Raw genomic sequence first — 16,402 nt, 5'->3', positions numbered from 1 at the left:
TTCCCACATTTCTCCTTCTGTCCCCCACCCCATTCCTCCTGTGGCTCCCATGTCACAGGATCAGTTTATTCAATACGTCGAACGCAGCCAAACAGATTTGAGTAATGACATCATAAGCACTTTCAGTTCACTTGGGCAGATTTAAGGAATGCTCCGCTGATCAGCACTCAGCTAGGTCTGAGTTTAGCATGTCTCATACAGAGCAGGGGAAATATTTTTTCCACAGACCCTTGTCTGGTAGAGGATACTCTCTGGCCAGGACCAAATGCTGTGGCTGAAGAATGCTCAGGGAGGCCAGTTGTGGTCAGGTGAACTAGATCATTGTCTAACCGGCTGGTTGTCTAATTCACATGCCCTAATGGAGCTCCTGGTTAAGAAATTTTCCCTGATATCCAAATTAAACTTCCCTGTGTTTGCATTCATTCCATTACTATTAATTAGCCCCCCAAGTCCCAGAGGCTTCCTACACAATTCCTTTACATCCTTCCAGTATCTGGAGATTATTTTCCTCTCCCCTTAGTCACTTGGCCAACCAAGTTATACATATTTTGTTCACTCACTCAAATTAATTACCCCCCCCTTATTTTAATTGGTTTTCTTTTAATACTGTCCAACTTATTAACATATTTCTGGAGATAAAGTGTTTGGACCTGGACTCAACACAGTAGCTGTGGTCTCACTGCTGGTGTATGTAGTACATCCTTGGCTCCTGCTAAGGCTGATGATTATTCCGTAAGTTAGAGCACACGTGGTCATTTTTTTAGCATAAGTCATCTTTTACAAGTCCCTTTAGGGCAGTGGTTCTTAACCTGGTGTGCACGCACCCCCTGGGGCTGCAAGATGCCCTTTCTGGGGGTGCAAGACATGCCAGATTTTTTTAGAAGGTAAATCATCGAAAACACAAATTAAGCACAGGCAGGTAAGTACAACTACTTTGTTTCATCAAAACTATGTATTTATTAACATTATACATTTTTTAATGATTACTGTAATATACAAACAAAAAATATATCTAGGTTTAAAGAACTGACCTACTTCAACGATTTTTGATAAGGGGTGTGAGAACATATTTTGAGAACCAAAGGGGTGCAGGCTGCAGTAAAGGTTAAGAACCACTGCTTTAGGGTGACCAGATGTCCTGATTTTATAGGGACAGTCCAGATATTTGGGACTTTTTCTTACATAGGCTCCTTTTACCCCCCACCCCCGTCCCAATTTTTTACCCTTGCTGTCTGGTCACCCTAAATCCCTTTAATGTACTAAATTAACTGGAATAGGTAAATTGTCTGCCAACAAACCACTGCATTAGGCAGTTTAGCACAGGGACATAACTGATACACAAGATAGGAAATGCAATAGCTATATAGAGATTGAACTTGTGAAAACACCTTGAGCATGATTAGATGCATTAATAATTTGTTACTGTGAAGATAAGAAACTGCAACTTACTAAGGTAAACTGAATTTGCTAAGGGGAGGCTTGATAATGAAGTATGGAGCTTTTTATCATTCACTAGTCAAAATCTGCCTAAATGGGCAGTGATCAAGTGTTTTTCAGGCTAAGGGTATGTCTACACTACGAAATTAGGTCGAATTTATAGAAGTCGGTTTTTTAGAAATCGGTTTTATATATTCGAGTGTGTGTGTCCCCACAGAAAATGCTCTAAGTGCATTAAGAGCATTAACTCGGCGGAGCGCTTCCACAGTACCGAGGCAAGCGTCGACTTCCGGAGCGTTGCACTGTGGGTAGCTATCCCACAGTTCCCGCAGTCTCCGCTGCCCATTGGAATTCTGGGTTGAGATCCCAATGCCTGATGGGGCTAAAACATTGTCGCGGGTGGTTCTGGGTACATATCGTCAGCCCCCCGTTCCCTCCCTCCCCCCCCCGTGAAAGCAAGGGCAGACAATCATTTCGCGCCTTTTTTCCTGAGTTACCTGTGCAGACGCCATACCACGGCAAGCATGGAGCCCGCTCAGCTCACTTTGGCAATTAGGAGCACATTAACCACCACACGCATTATCCAGCAGTATATGCAGCACCAGAACATGGCAACGCGATACCGGGCGAGGAGGTGACGTCAGCGCAGTCCCGTGAGCGATCAGGACATGGACACAGATTTCTCTGAAAGCATGGGCCCTGACAATGCATGCATCATGGTGCTAATGGGGCAGGTTCATGCTGTGGAACGCCGATTCTGGGCTCGGGAAACAAGCACAGACTGGTGGGACCGCATAGTGTTGCAGGTCTGGGACGATTCCCAGTGGCTGCGAAACTTTCGCATGCGTAGGGGCACTTTCATGGAACTTTGTGACTTGCTTTCCCCTGCCCTGAAGCGCATGAATACCAAGATGAGAGAAGCCCTCACAGTTGAGAAGCGAGTGGCGATAGCCCTGTGGAAGCTTGCAACGCCAGACAGCTACCGGTCAGTTGGGAATCAATTTGGAGTGGGCAAATCTACTGTGGGGGCTGCTGTGATGCAAGTAGCCCAAGCAATCAAAGATCTGCTGATATCAAGGGTAGTGACCCTGGGAAATGTGCAGGTCATAGTGGATGGCTTTGCTGCAATGGGATTCCCTAACTGTGGTGGGGCTATAGACGGAACCCATATCCCTATCTTGGCACCGGAGCACCAAGCCAGTGAGTACATAAACCGCAAGGGGTACTTTTCAATAGTGCTGCAAGCTCTGGTGGATCACAAGGGACGTTTCACCAACATCAACGTGGGATGGCCGGGAAAGGTGCATGATGCTCGCATCTTCAGGAACTCTGGTCTGTTTCAAAAGCTGCAGGAAGGGACTTTATTCCCAGACCAGAAAATAACTGTTGGGGATGTTGAAATGCCTATATGTATCCTTGGGGACCCAGCCTACCCCTTAATGCCTTGGCTCATGAAGCCGTACACAGGCAGCCTGGACAGTAGTCAGGAGCTGTTCAACTACAGGCTGAGCAAGTGCAGAATGGTGGTAGAATGTGCATTTGGACGTTTAAAGGCGCGCTGGCGCAGTTTACTGACTCGCTTAGACCTCAGCGAAACCAATATTCCCACTGTTATTACTGCTTGCTGTGTGCTCCACAATATCTGTGAGAGTAAGGGGGAGACGTTTATGGCGGGGTGGGAGGTTGAGGCAAATCGCCTAGCTGCTGGTTACGCGCAGCCAGACACCAGGGCGGTTAGAAGAGCACAGGAGGGCGCGGTACGCATCAGAGAAGTTTTGAAAACCAGTTTCATGACTGGCCAGGCTACGGTGTGAAAGTTCTGTTTGTTTCTCCTTGATGAACCCCCCCGCCCCTTGGTTCACTCTACTTCCCGGTAAGCTAACCACCCTCCCCTCCTCCCTTTAATCATTGCTTGCAGAGGCAATAAAGTCATTGCTGCTTCACAGTCATGCATTCGTTATTCATTCATCACACAAATAGGGAGATGACTACCAAGGTATCCCAGGAGGGGTGGTGGAGGAGGGAAGGAAAATGCCACACAGCACTTTAAGCACAGCACTTTAAAAGTTTACAACTTTAAAATTTATTGAATGACAGCCTTCTTTTTTTTGGGCAATCCTCTGTGGTGGAGTGGCTGGTTGGCCGGAGGCCCCCCCACCGCGTTCTTGGGCGTCTGGGTGTGGAGACTATGGAACTTGGGGAGGAGGGCGGTTGGTTACAGAGGGGCAGCAGTGGCAGTCTGTGCTCCAGCTGCCTTTGCTGCAGCTCAACCATACACTGGAGCATACTGGTTTGGTCCTGCAGCAGCCTCAGCATTGAATCCTGCCTCCTCTCATCACGCTGCCGCCACATTTGAGCTTCAGCCCTGTCTTCAGCCCGCCACTTACTCTCTTCAGCCCGCCACTTACTCTCTTCAGCCCTCCACCTCTCCTCCCGGTCATTTTGTGCTTTCCTGCACTCTGACATTATTTGCCTCCACGCATTCGTCTGTGCTCTGTCAGTGTGGGAGGACAGCATGAGCTCGGAGAACATTTCATCGCGAGTGCGTTTTTTTTTCTTTCTAAGCTTCACTAGCCTCTGGGAAGGAGAAGATCCTGTGATCATTGAAACACATGCAGCTGGTGGAGAAAAAAAAAGGGACAGCGGTATTTAAAAAGACACGTTTTATAAAACAGTCGCTACACTCTTTCAGGGTAAACCTTGCTGTTAACATTACATACATAGCACATGTGCTTTCGTTACAAGGTCGCATTTTGCCTCCTCCCATCGCGTGAACGGATTTTGGTTGAATGCCAGCAAACATACACTGCAATGCTTTGTTCTACAGTGATTCCCGAGTACATGTTACTGGCCTGGAGTGGTAAAGTGTCCTACCATGAAGGACGCAATAAGGCTGCCCTCCCCAGAAACCTTTTGCAAAGGCTTTAGGACTACATCTAGGAGAACCGCAAATGCCAGGGCAAAGTAATCCTTTCACATGCTTGCTTTTAAACCATGTATAGCATTTTAAAAGGTACACTCACCAGAGGTCCCTTCTCCGCCTGCTGGGTCCAGGAGGCAGCCTTGGGTGGGTTCGGGGGGTACTGGCTCCAGGTCTAGGGTGAGAAACAGTTCCTGGCTGTCGGGAAAACCGGTTTCTCCGCTTGCTTGCTGTGAGCTATCTACAACCTCCTCCTCATCATCATCTTCTTCGTCCCCAAAACCTACTTCCGTATTGCCTCCATCTCCATTGAAGGAGTCAAACAACACGGCTGGGGTAGTGGTGGCTGAACCCCCTAAAATGGCATGCAGCTCATCATAGAAGCGGCATGTTTGGGGTTCTGACCCAGAGCGGCTGTTCGCCTCTCTGGTTTTCTGGTAGGCTTGCCTCAGCTCCTTCAGTTTCACGCGGCACTGCTTCGGGTGCCTGTTATGGCCTCTGTCCTTCATGCCTTGGGAGATTTTCAGAAAGGTTTTGGCATTTCGAAAACTGGAACGGAGTTCTGATAGCACGGATTCCTCTCCCCAAACAGCGATCAGATCCCGTACCTCCCGTTCGGTCCATGCTGGAGCTCTTTTGCGATTCTGGGACTCCATCATGGTCACCTGTGCTGATGAGCTCTGCATGGTCACCTGCAGCTTGCCACGCTGGCCAAACAGGAAATGAGATTCAATAGTTCGCGGTTCTTTTCCTGTCTACCTGGCCAGTGCATCTGAGTTGAGAGTGCTGTCCAGAGCGGTCAGAATGGAGCACTCTGGGATAGCTCCCGGAGGCCAATACCATCGAATTGTGTCCACAGTACCCCAAATTCGAGCCGGCAACGTCGATTTAAGCGCTAATCCACTTGTCAGGGGTGGAGTAAGGAAATCGATTTTAAGAGCCCTTTAAGTCGAAATAAAGGGCTTCATTGTGTGGACGGGTGCAGGTTTAAATCGATTTAACGCTGCTAAATTCGACCTAAAGTCCTAGTGTAGACCAGGGCTAAGAAAGCTTGTTAACTGAGTTGCCCATGGACCACCTACTTACTCATCAAGTATGGTTGTCTAATATAATGTTTTTCCACTTTTTAAAGCTATGTGTAGGCCCCACTTGTATGACATTGTATGTATGTTTTCAGTTAGTCACTGGCCCTCCTCCCTGTCTGAAAGTTTGTCAGTAACATTCTAGGTTCTCCAAATTTTGTACCTTGTAATAAACAGAGTGTGATGTTATAGCTAACTAGACAGGGGACCAAGATGTGTTGTATGGTGAACCTTCTACTCTAATATGGGAAGATGGGAGAGTTTTTTGGTATTGAGGTCAGAGGTGGAAGTAGGGTGGCAGACTGCTGTTGCCTGTCATCTAAAACCAACCTGACATCTGGATGCAAGTAGTATTCTTGTATGTTCCTTCCTTCCTTCTAGAGGCAGCTGCTGCTCTGACATATACTTAATGAGTGCACCCAGGATTATTATTTTTTTAGTAGCATATCTAACCAAACGGGAATTAATTCAGGCCTGTGCTATAGAGGAGGTCAGACTAGATGATCACAATGGTGCCTTATAAATATAATCAATGAAGATGGGAATTGGCCTCCCCCAGTGAGTTTTGCTAAGTACCACCTAACAGCAATTACACCCCACTACATTGATGGCACCTTCAGAGTAGTAGCTGAGCAGACAAAAGCATTCCCTGCCCTCCCATTTAGCATAGCAGGACAAGAAAAGAGAGATGGGAGAATTAAGTTAAGGGCTGTCCAGCAGGCAACAAGTCATTCAGTTTTTGCTTGTTCAGACCAGACTTTTGGTTGCTCCAGTTTTCAGCCAACAGACTTTTTCCTGGTCTAGTAAAAGTGATTACTATTTGATAGTTATATGAGGAGCTACATAAAATTTGTGGCCACATGAAAAGCCTCCTCAATAGCTAAAGTTTCATGACTGGGCATGAAAACTCAACTTATGTCAGAGGCTGTCCTTCCAGAATATGGTTAAGGCACACTTAGGGAAGCATGCAACACTACTGCTGAATCTTTTCTGAGGCTAGAGCATTCTACAGTGATGTTAATCTAGCATTTTTCATTAGCACTGAGACCCCTATGTATGTACTCCTGGAAGAATTCTGCGCCGAAAAGTTAAAAATTCTGTGCACAATATTTTAAAATTCTGCAAATTTTAGTTGTCAAAATAACACTACATAATCATGCCAGTTTCATTTATTTTGGTAATTTATTTCAAAATACCTGTCAGCAAGTATGTCTAACAATACAGAGACACACAAAAATTCCCCCAGGAGTAGAGAGTTAAAGAAACCCCTATGACAACACAGTTCCTGCTTCTCTGCCCCCTCCAGCCCAGAGCCCAGCCATGCCCCTCATCCCAGATTCCTGTACCCCTCCCCCTCAGAGTCCAGCTGCGGGGGCCCCCTAGCCCAGCTAACTGCATCACCACCAGCACCCAAGCCCAGCCATGGCTCCCCCCCATGGATTCAGAGGGAAAAACAGCCTGATGCTGGGTCCCAGGCTTGAAATGAGTTTCCTGCATGCCGCTGTCTCCTTCCCTTAGGGCATGCGGGGAACTGCAGCTGCCAGGAACCCTCTAGCACTCTCCCCAGCAGTGTCTTCTATGTTCAAGCTGGGCTCTGCCAGGTACAGCGGCCCCTAGTGGCAGCCAGCAGCACTTCAGCCCATTTCTGCATGGGAAAGGAAATTCTGCGCAAAAAACATTTCCGCAAAATTCTGCAATGCGCAGTGGCGCAGAATTCTCCCAGGAGTAATGTACGGGAGACCAAGAGCAAATGTGACATTGTAGGTGGGTAGGAGAATCCCAGGATGATAGCTTCCTTCACAGCATTATTCTTAAACTCAGGAATGACCCTTTTGCTGCAGGACAGTACTACAGGACCAGTCGGAACTTTTCATAACTATTGAATCAGGGGGGAACTGGTTTCGCTCTTCCTGGAGCTCATCAGCTGTAGGTAACTGGTTAAATATAATAGGCCAAACTCTGCCCTGATTCACCTCAATGAAGTTGCATGGAGCATAAGTCATGGTAGAATTTGAGAAGCATGTATTCTCCACCCTCCCAGGGCTGCCATGGTATTGACCAGAGACAGTTTTCAATCAGTAAAATCATGGTTTTTACCAGCTAAGGAAAAACTAGTTAATCCCAGTTTAAAGCATTTTCTGTTTTGAAAACTGTTTCGTTAATGCACACCACACTAAACTTAGTTTGATTATATAGTCAAATTGTGGTGACATAAGGCAGTAGATTCATAGATTAATTTATGGTTACACAAATAATAAGTAAAACGGCAGTGGGTGTAATACTAATATATGTAACTAACACTGAACATCTGAATGTCTATACATTTTGGTTTGGTATTTTCTCAAGGAAGTTACATGTCATGATTCATTTCAGTTTTCAATATTATATAAACAAAAGTCATATGAAAATGACGACAATACAGAGTTGAAACTTTAAGCAATCAGAAGCATGCCGAGTTGCAGACTACCAGTCCAGGTCCATTTGGCCACATAGCAGTCTGCCGCAGAAGACCAACTTTGATGTAGATAGACAGACCACGCCTATTCCTCAGTTTTAAATGGATGTATCCAACATTTGAAAAGATTAATTCTATGCTTGCTGAACTTGCTGGACATTGATCCAATTATTTTACCAGTTTCCCTGTTTAAGCTGGTTTTACCAGTGCCCTGTCCTAAACTAGTTTTCCACCAGGAAATTGCCAACCCTGTACCCCCACCTCATGGGCTCATTAGAAGGTTTTTAATAACTTATTTTGTTACAGTCTGTTACAGTCTGTAAATGGTCAAATATTGTAAAGTTTTAGCAAAAAGCTTCATTTATTGAATATTTTTTATTGTATTCAGATGATGTTCCATCCCAGAAACAAACATTTCAATGCATTTGAACCTGGACCTATACCTGCAACTGGAAATATGCTGAATCCTATCTTAAGCCTAAGACTGGGTACTGGAAACATCAACATACCACTCTTTTGGTATGATCATCACCTCATCTAGGCAGAGATCAGAGCCATCTTGCCTTCCCACTACAGGAGTGAGCAACCAAAACTATTCCACCCCTGAAAATTCCTGAAGTCCGTAGGTTTTCAACTCACCATAGGAAAACAAGCCACCCAAACACAAGGCAGAAAGCTAGAATGCAAGTGGCACAAAAATCATTCTGAACCCCTCCAGCAGCAGCACAAACAACACTCACAGAACTGTGTCACTGCAATAAAGGAGGCAAAACAAGCCATCCACTTTTCTGCAGTGAGTGCAACAGAACCACAACCAGCAGAGCTAAATTTGCAGTGAACTGTCTAATCAACCCATATGGCATAGCTCAGACATCAGACCCAGAACTGACCACTGTGAAGAGCTCTCAGCATATTCCACTGATAAAATCAATCAAATGTGTATAGAGCTAACTGGGAAAAAATATTCTCTGGTCAGAGTGGAATTATTTTCCCCATCACCTTTGAGTTTGGCTCCATCACTCATGAAAAAGCTCAAGAATTCCTAAGAAATATTAGAGCCACAATCTGTGAAATGGATCCATATCCATCCGAATAGAAACAGTCAAGCCTCCTTCAGAGAAACATCTACTAAGCTCCTAGAAAAAATGCAATAGTTCAGCCAATCCTCAAGAAGCCAACACTCAACCCTGAAGATCTCTCAAACCACCATCATGTCCCCAACCTCCTGTTCCTGAGCAAAATAATTGAGAAAATAGTAACTACCGAGTGCCAACATCCTGGATACATCACGATCTGGTTCAGACCAGGGCACAGCAAAAACTGCTCTTCTGGCACCAAATGATGTTTTTTTCATGGCCATGGACATACGCGTCTTCGGCTCTTGTTTGGCTCGTTGTTAAGCCCGGATGACCTGGTAATTTCCAGAAACGTCTTCTTTCACCCCCAGTTTGCTAGGAAACATCTCCCCATCTTCCCTGATGAGTACCTAGACACAGTAATCCATCTACTTGTCACCTTCACGTAGGATTCCTGTAACTCACTGCAGCTGAATCTGAACGTGAAGGCTTGCATAGGCTCCAACTGGTACAGAATGCATCTGCCCACCTTCTCCACGGATTAAGACACTGAGTACACCCAGGCCTGCACTCACGTCCTTCCACTGGCTTCCCGTCAGTTTCTGATGCTAGTTTAAAAGCCTCGATCCTAATTTTCAAAGCAATCAACAGATCAAGCGCAGCTACATCAAAGACCAAATGTCCATCTATGAAATACTGCAACAGCTGCACTCTTCTTTATGATCTACATCAGGGGTGTCAAACATGCAGCCCACAAGGTTCTTTTGTGCGGCCCGCCAAGCTCCCTGCGCGCCCCCCACCTCTCCCCCGCTTACCTACAGGCCAGAGGTGGCCAAACTACAGCCTGTGGGCCAAATCCGGCTGCGGCATCGCCCCCCCGGTGGAGCGCAGAACCATGTCTCTGCGGCCCCGGGGTGAGCCTTGCTCTCGCTTCCAGGCACCACCAACCGCAGCTCCCACTGGCCGGGAACGGGGAACCGTGGCCAACGGGAGCTTCGGGGGAGGTACCTGGAAGCGAGAGCAATGTGGAGCCCTCTCCCCCCCCAACTCTGCAGGGACCTGGTTCTGGCTGCTTCCTGGAGCGGAGACCGCACCCCGAATCCCTTCTGCACCCCAACTCCCTGCCCTGAGCTCCCTGCTGCACGCCGCATCCTGCACCCCTCCTGCACCCCAAGCCCCTGCCCTGATCCCCCTCCTGTACCCCTCCGGCACCCCACACCCCACCTCCCTGCTCTGAGTCCCCTGCCGCACCCTGACCCCCTGCTGCACCCCAGCCCCCTGCCCTGAGCCTCCTGCCACACCCTGCACCCTGACCCCCTACCTGACCCCCTACTGCACCCCTCCTATACCCCACACCCCAACTCCCTGCCCTGAGCCCCTGCCACACCCTGCACACCTCCTGCAAGCCCTAGGTGCAGAGAAGGAGCGGAGTTGGGGTGGGAACTTCAGGGAAGGGGTTGGAATGGGGGCAGAGAAGGGGTGGGGCCACAGCAGGGCCTCATGGAGGAGTGGGGGCAGGGCCGGAGGCAGCGAGGGGTGTGTGTCAGTGATGCGGCCCTTAGGCCAATGTACTAGTCCTCATGTAGCCCTTGTGGTCATTTGAGTTTGAGACCCCTGATCTACATTGTCTCAGACCAGGATGAAGCATCTGAGAGCTGGGGACAAAGCATTCTCTGAGAGGACCTGGCTATGGAACAATCTTGCAGAGATCAGGCAGTCTAGTGTCTGACCATCTCCTGAGGGAGCAAGCCTTGACTTCAGCTGAGCATTGCCCGCTCCAACGACAGATAGGTGAACGGCTGTGCCACAGGCCATCAGGGTAGCTGAGTAATATAAGGTGCTGCGTTCAGGGTGCAGTCTCCTCTGGAGTCATGGGTTTGTATCCCACCCCAACATGATAGGAAGGCTCTCTCGGAGAGGAAACTTTTGGACTGTAAGTGACACTTGCAAGTTGAATACCCCTGCCAACTCCTTCCCTCCCATCACCTCCATCAAAAAAAGCCTACCCAAAACAGAGTTCTAACTGTATAAAGGGTGAAGAGAAAGAAAACCCATGAATCCACCTGAGACTTTGCTAATGATTTTACGTAGAAGATGTTCAGATCCTACACCAATGGGAGGCAGTATAAAACCCTAAGGTAGGTAAATAGATAGTTCTTTGTACATTACCTCATCTCTTTGAGAATTAAGCCATTTTGTACTTAAATTATCTAGGTCCTTTTTGTAAATAAGGTAGAACAGGAGAGCTAAAGTCAGGACTTCTTGGGTTTAGTTCTACCATTTGGTGAACTTAAGTAAGTTACTTAACCCCCACTGGGCTTCTGTTTCTTCATTTGTAAATAGGTATAATACTTTATGCACTGACATATTATAAGGTTTAATTAACAGTTACAAAATCAAATAATCTGAAATGAGCTATACTATTAACTATCATTAACCTTTTTACAGAAGCACTGAGTTTTGCACATCCTTGGTGCCTTTTCTAACTATAGTCAAACTGACTGCTTGCTGTGAATGGACATTAGGCATACACTGACTGATAAAGCTTAAAGGTCTGATTTTCACCTGCAGCTTCCATTTACTTCAGATGGATTTGCGGGTGCTGAGCAAGGTCTTCTGAAAACCAGGACCTTAAATGATCTTTTCTGGGTTGCTTTTAATTAGTTCATGAAGAGGTTTGTAAATAAGTAGAAGTTCCCTGAACGTTTGAATGTCAAGAATGAGAGTAAGGACAATTCGGACAATTATGGTCCATCCTCTTAATCTCACATGCAAAACTTGGATTCACTTTGTCTGAAGAAAACCTCTCAAGAGTAGATTGTTGTGAAAGTGAAATGGGCTATGTTCAACATTTGAATCACATCCCAGAAAAGCCTTCAGGGGGGAATTAGTCTTAATGTATGAATGAGAAAAAATGAGATAGAAAAGAAAGGGCCTTTGGTTTCAGGCTCTGGAAAAGTTTTAGGGAAGGTTCCCATCTTAACCAGACTGCTGGCAATGAAGTTAAAAAAGGGTGGTGGGAAGAAATTTATTAGAGAATGGATTCACCAAGGGCAAGTCATGCCTGACTAATCTAATTGCCTTCTAGGATGAGATAATTGGCTCTGTGGATGAGGGGAAAGCGGTGGATGTGTTGTTCCTTGACCTTAGCAAAGCTTTTGACACGGTCTCCCACAGTATTCTTGCCAGCAAGTTAAAGAAGGATGGGCTGAATGAATGGACGATAAGGTGGATAACAAGCTGGCTAGATTGTCAGGCTCAACCGGTAGTGATCAATGGCTCCATGCCTAGTTGGCAGCTGGTATCAAGTGGAGTGCCCCAAGAGTCAGTCCTCGGGCCGGTTTTGTTCAATATCTTTATTAATGATCTGGAGGATGGTGTGGATTGCATCCTCAGCAAGTTTGCAGATGACACTAAACTGTGAGGAGAGGTAGATATGCTGGAGGGTAGGGATAGGATACAGAGGGCCCTAGACAAATTAGAGGATTGGGCCAAAAGAAATCTGATGAGGTTCAACAAAGACAAGTGCAGAGTCCTGCACTTAGGACGGAAGAATCCCATGCACCGCTACAGACTAGGGACCGAATGGAATGTGTTACCTAGGGAGGTGGTGGAATCTTCTTCCTTAGAAGTTTTTAAGGTCAGGCTTGACAAAGCCCTGGCTGGGATGATTTAGTTGGGGATTGGTCCTGCTTTGAGCAGGGGGTTAGACTAGATGACCTTCTGAGGTCCCTTCCAACCCTGATATTCTATGATTCTATGATTAGAGAAGATTGGAAAACAGAATAAAAATTTTAATAAGCAGAAATCAAGTTACATGTCCAGTAGCATGGGAATCAGTTAGCAACAAACAGTTGCAACAGAGAAAAGGGAAGGAGGGAAACTGGGAGTAATTTTAGTAAGACTAGATATATTAAAATAAGCACATATTTACAAATAGATACCTGTTCATTTACCAATGAGAAGCCTAAAAGCCAAAATGGATGAACTAAAATGTTTGACATTAGGGAAAGGACCTCTACATAACTGACATTTTCGAAACACGATGGAATAAGAACCATCAATGGGATACTAAAATTCCTTGCTTCAAACTATACAAAGAAAGGATAGTTAGGTTGTTTTTCTAAAAAAGATCCTGAAGTAAAACCGTATATGGCTATATATGTGAGATCTTAAAAATATGAATACAATAGTGAGGGTATACTGTCAGGTAAGGATATGATTTTGTTACGGAGGTCATGAATTCTGTGACTTTAACGGGCCTCCGTGACTATCATGGCCCCCCAGGGCTAGAGCAGCAGCCAGCCCCCCAGGACTGGAGCAACAGCCAATGGGGCTCAGACTGTTAGTCCCTGTCCCTTCCTCCCCACTCCCCCCGATGGCCCCCTGGTACTGTTAGTAAAACAGTCAGGGTCAGGTGACAAGCTTCAGTGAATTTTTGTTTATTGCCTCCGACCTGTCCGTGACTTCCACTAAAAATACCTGTGACAAAATCTTAACCTTAACTATCAGTCTCTAGATCAGAGGAGCAATGATGAAGTTTAAGACAGTTTAAAGAGGCAATAAAATCCACAACAGTAACAGCAACATCCAGCCAACCCAATATCATACAATGATTGAAACATCATTTATAAACACAGTTTGGAAAAAGTTTCTTTGGACAGCTTGTTCTGAAGCATACAAGTGGAGAAGCTATTCTAAACACAGTCCTGAGAAACAGACATGAGTTAATTCAGGAAGTGTAACTGAAATTTAAAGAACGGGGATATGGATTTTTAAAGAACTGAAGTTAAAAACCAAGATTAACTGAAAAGCTAAGCATCCTCTATACTGATTCCACTAATGTTAACTTCTTAACAGTTAGTCTTAGACAATGTAATACCCCAGGGCAAAGCATTAAAAAACCCTACAGGGTACACTTCCACAATATATAGTTAACCAACTTGTGGAATTCACTGGTGGTCAGTAGAGAGCTGGCTGATCACACGATGTTGGCTGTCTTCATTTCCTGCTGGTAATCACATATAAACCAGCTAAAAATACATAATACTTTCTTAATATTTACTTCTCCATGTAACTGCTGTACACAATTATGTATTTATTACCAAATGAATGTTATGAATGCAAATGCTAGGGCAAGTGACCCATAAGATAATAAGATGGATCCACACTATGAGAAAGCTGAGAATGTCTTGCCTATCACTAATAGGATTTTTTTTAAAATTTGAGTTTTCTTCTGAACTATTCTGCATAGGTCATTTTTGGCTACAAGTTACTAAGCTGGATGGACCGTTGATTTGTGGAAATTCAATTGCTACTTTGGAAAAGTTTTCCATCAAAAAAACATACATTCAGTGAATCCTGTTCTGGAAATTGCACACTCAAGACCTTTTCTGTTGTGTCATTTGTTTGTGCTGGGCCTATAGCACATTCAGCTTTAAAGCTGGATGTAGATAAAGAACTTCCACAACCTCATTAAGGTAATGGGAAAAGATGTTCCCAAGAAAGATACCAAGGGAATCAAATTTTCAGTTGTCCCCAGTATTCCAGTTATTTCTACTTCTGCCCTCATTAAAGTTTTTCCAAGTCTTATAAATACAATTCCTTTTACAGGATAGGTATTATAAGAGGGTTTTAAAAGGTGCTTACCATTTCAGCAGATTGTGCAGCTGATGTTTGTAGTTGCCTATTGACAGGGATTAGGGTTGAGTCAGCAGCTCTTGAAGACTGAGGTACAATATGCTGCATACTAGTTACAGTTTGAGAAGATCCTGATCTTTGGGTTTGACTTGATTCACTTAATCTGCTATTTCTCTCTCCAGCAATCAGATCTCGGATTTTGTGTAGTTGTTCAATTGAGGCTTCCTTAGGAAAAACAAGATGAGTTTCTCCCTGAAATGTAAAAAACATAGAAAAGTTAATTTTTATGTATTTAGTGCATGCAAATAAAACAATGCAGTTTAACCCTTTCTCTGCTGGTCTTGCTGCAGAAAGAAGAGGCATCCTTAACCTTAGAGACCCAGGAAAACTGGAACAAGATCTCAATGTTTCTAAAAGAATTTACCTATCTTCAGCTTGGATTAAGAGAGGAGGAGGAAAAGGGCCTCATGTTTTTATTTGTATATTATTACTCCAGAAGTAAGGGGAAGTGTCCAGTTTCTCCTCTAAACAAGGTCTCGTGCAGTAGTTGTGCAATGGGAAGGCTGGTAAAGAAACTGCCACGCCTGAAAGGAAATCCAGAAGCAGTGAAATGACCATGGTGCTAACATGGAGAGTGCTGAGCCAGAACAGCCTTAGCGAGATGGGGTAACTATAACTCAGATTTCTTCCCCTCTCCAAACACCTGAGAAAGATGGACTAGCATACCGTGCTGGAACACACACCCCCTGGAAATGGTTACTGAAAATAAGTTTGTGACCTCCAACCTTGATTACCACAACTTGTATAGAGATGAAGCAGCATACTCTCAAAGCTCTAACTCATGCAAAATACAGCAGCAGTTTACCTAGTAACACAGGTGCCTGAACACAATCACTGTGGAGTGCAGTTATCTACACAGATTCTCCATTTAATACTATGCCATTCAAGGTGTTATCCGGGACCTCTTCATGAGATTAGCCTTAGAAACCTGAGGCATTACCTCTTCCTCTGCAATCAGGCTCTCCCATGACAACTACTTTCCATCAGGTCAATTATAATGTGTGACCAATAGAGGGAGGCTCAAAAATGCAAAAGACAGAGCTTTCACCAGCACTGGACTTAGATTAGAGAACTCAACTCCACAAGAGATAAGAGTGACAATGGAACTAGCCAAATTCAGCTCTGGAAGCAAATTTGTTTTTTTCAGTTTAGCTTTCCCTCAAATATTCCATACACAAATTAAAACTAGAAGCTATTTCTACTTCAAGAAACTTGGAGGGTACTCTGATGCTACAGTGATGGGGCCATATTAGCACACAAGGGGTGAAATCCTGGCTCCACTGAAATCCGTGGTAAAACTCCCATTGACTGCAATAGGGCCAAGATTTCACTCAGGATGTTTTTTTTACCTTAACCCTACAGATTTATGATGATGCTTTCCTTAACTTTCATGTTATTTGGCACTAGATATTTATGGACAAAGTAAACATATGCAAAATGAAAGGAAAAGTGCTACTTAAACTGCAAGTGGCCAGGAAGTAGAATCTGATGAAGTCTCCGGTCAAGCTCAACAGATGAGCTAATCACTTGTTTCAGGCCCCACAAGACCATAGGCTAATTCTGGATCTGCAGTTCCATCTGTAAGTGCCACAGGTGAAGGCAATTGTAGATGAACATGCACTGCTTTTAGCTTTATGCCTCACACATTTATCCTTGCTTGCAGCAATTCAGCTCATGGGCTGAAAGCTCCCAGATGTTGAAGTCAACTCTGCAAGATTGGACTTTGGTCCCT

General features: G+C 45.1%; 1 protein-coding gene across 3 annotated transcripts in view; it reads right to left on the bottom strand.

Moving 5' to 3' along the window:
• NGLY1 (N-glycanase 1) overlaps positions 1-16,402 on the bottom strand; it is a 50,028-nt gene that overhangs the window by 27,614 nt on the left and 6,012 nt on the right. For 2 of the 3 annotated variants that reach the window (XM_075125739.1, XM_075125740.1), the window contains exon 3: positions 14,620-14,862. In XM_075125739.1, coding sequence (XP_074981840.1) covers positions 14,620-14,862 — 243 coding nt within the window. Of the gene's footprint in view, positions 1-3,495; positions 4,056-4,460; positions 5,065-14,619; positions 14,863-16,402 lie in introns of those variants that run through there. The other variant, XM_075125741.1, reaches the window with a different exon arrangement.

This window comes from Caretta caretta, chromosome 2 (genome assembly GCF_965140235.1).
Source record: "Caretta caretta isolate rCarCar2 chromosome 2, rCarCar1.hap1, whole genome shotgun sequence".
Classification (NCBI taxonomy): Eukaryota; Metazoa; Chordata; order Testudines; family Cheloniidae; genus Caretta; species Caretta caretta.
This window is presented reverse-complemented; position numbering and strand designations above follow the sequence as displayed.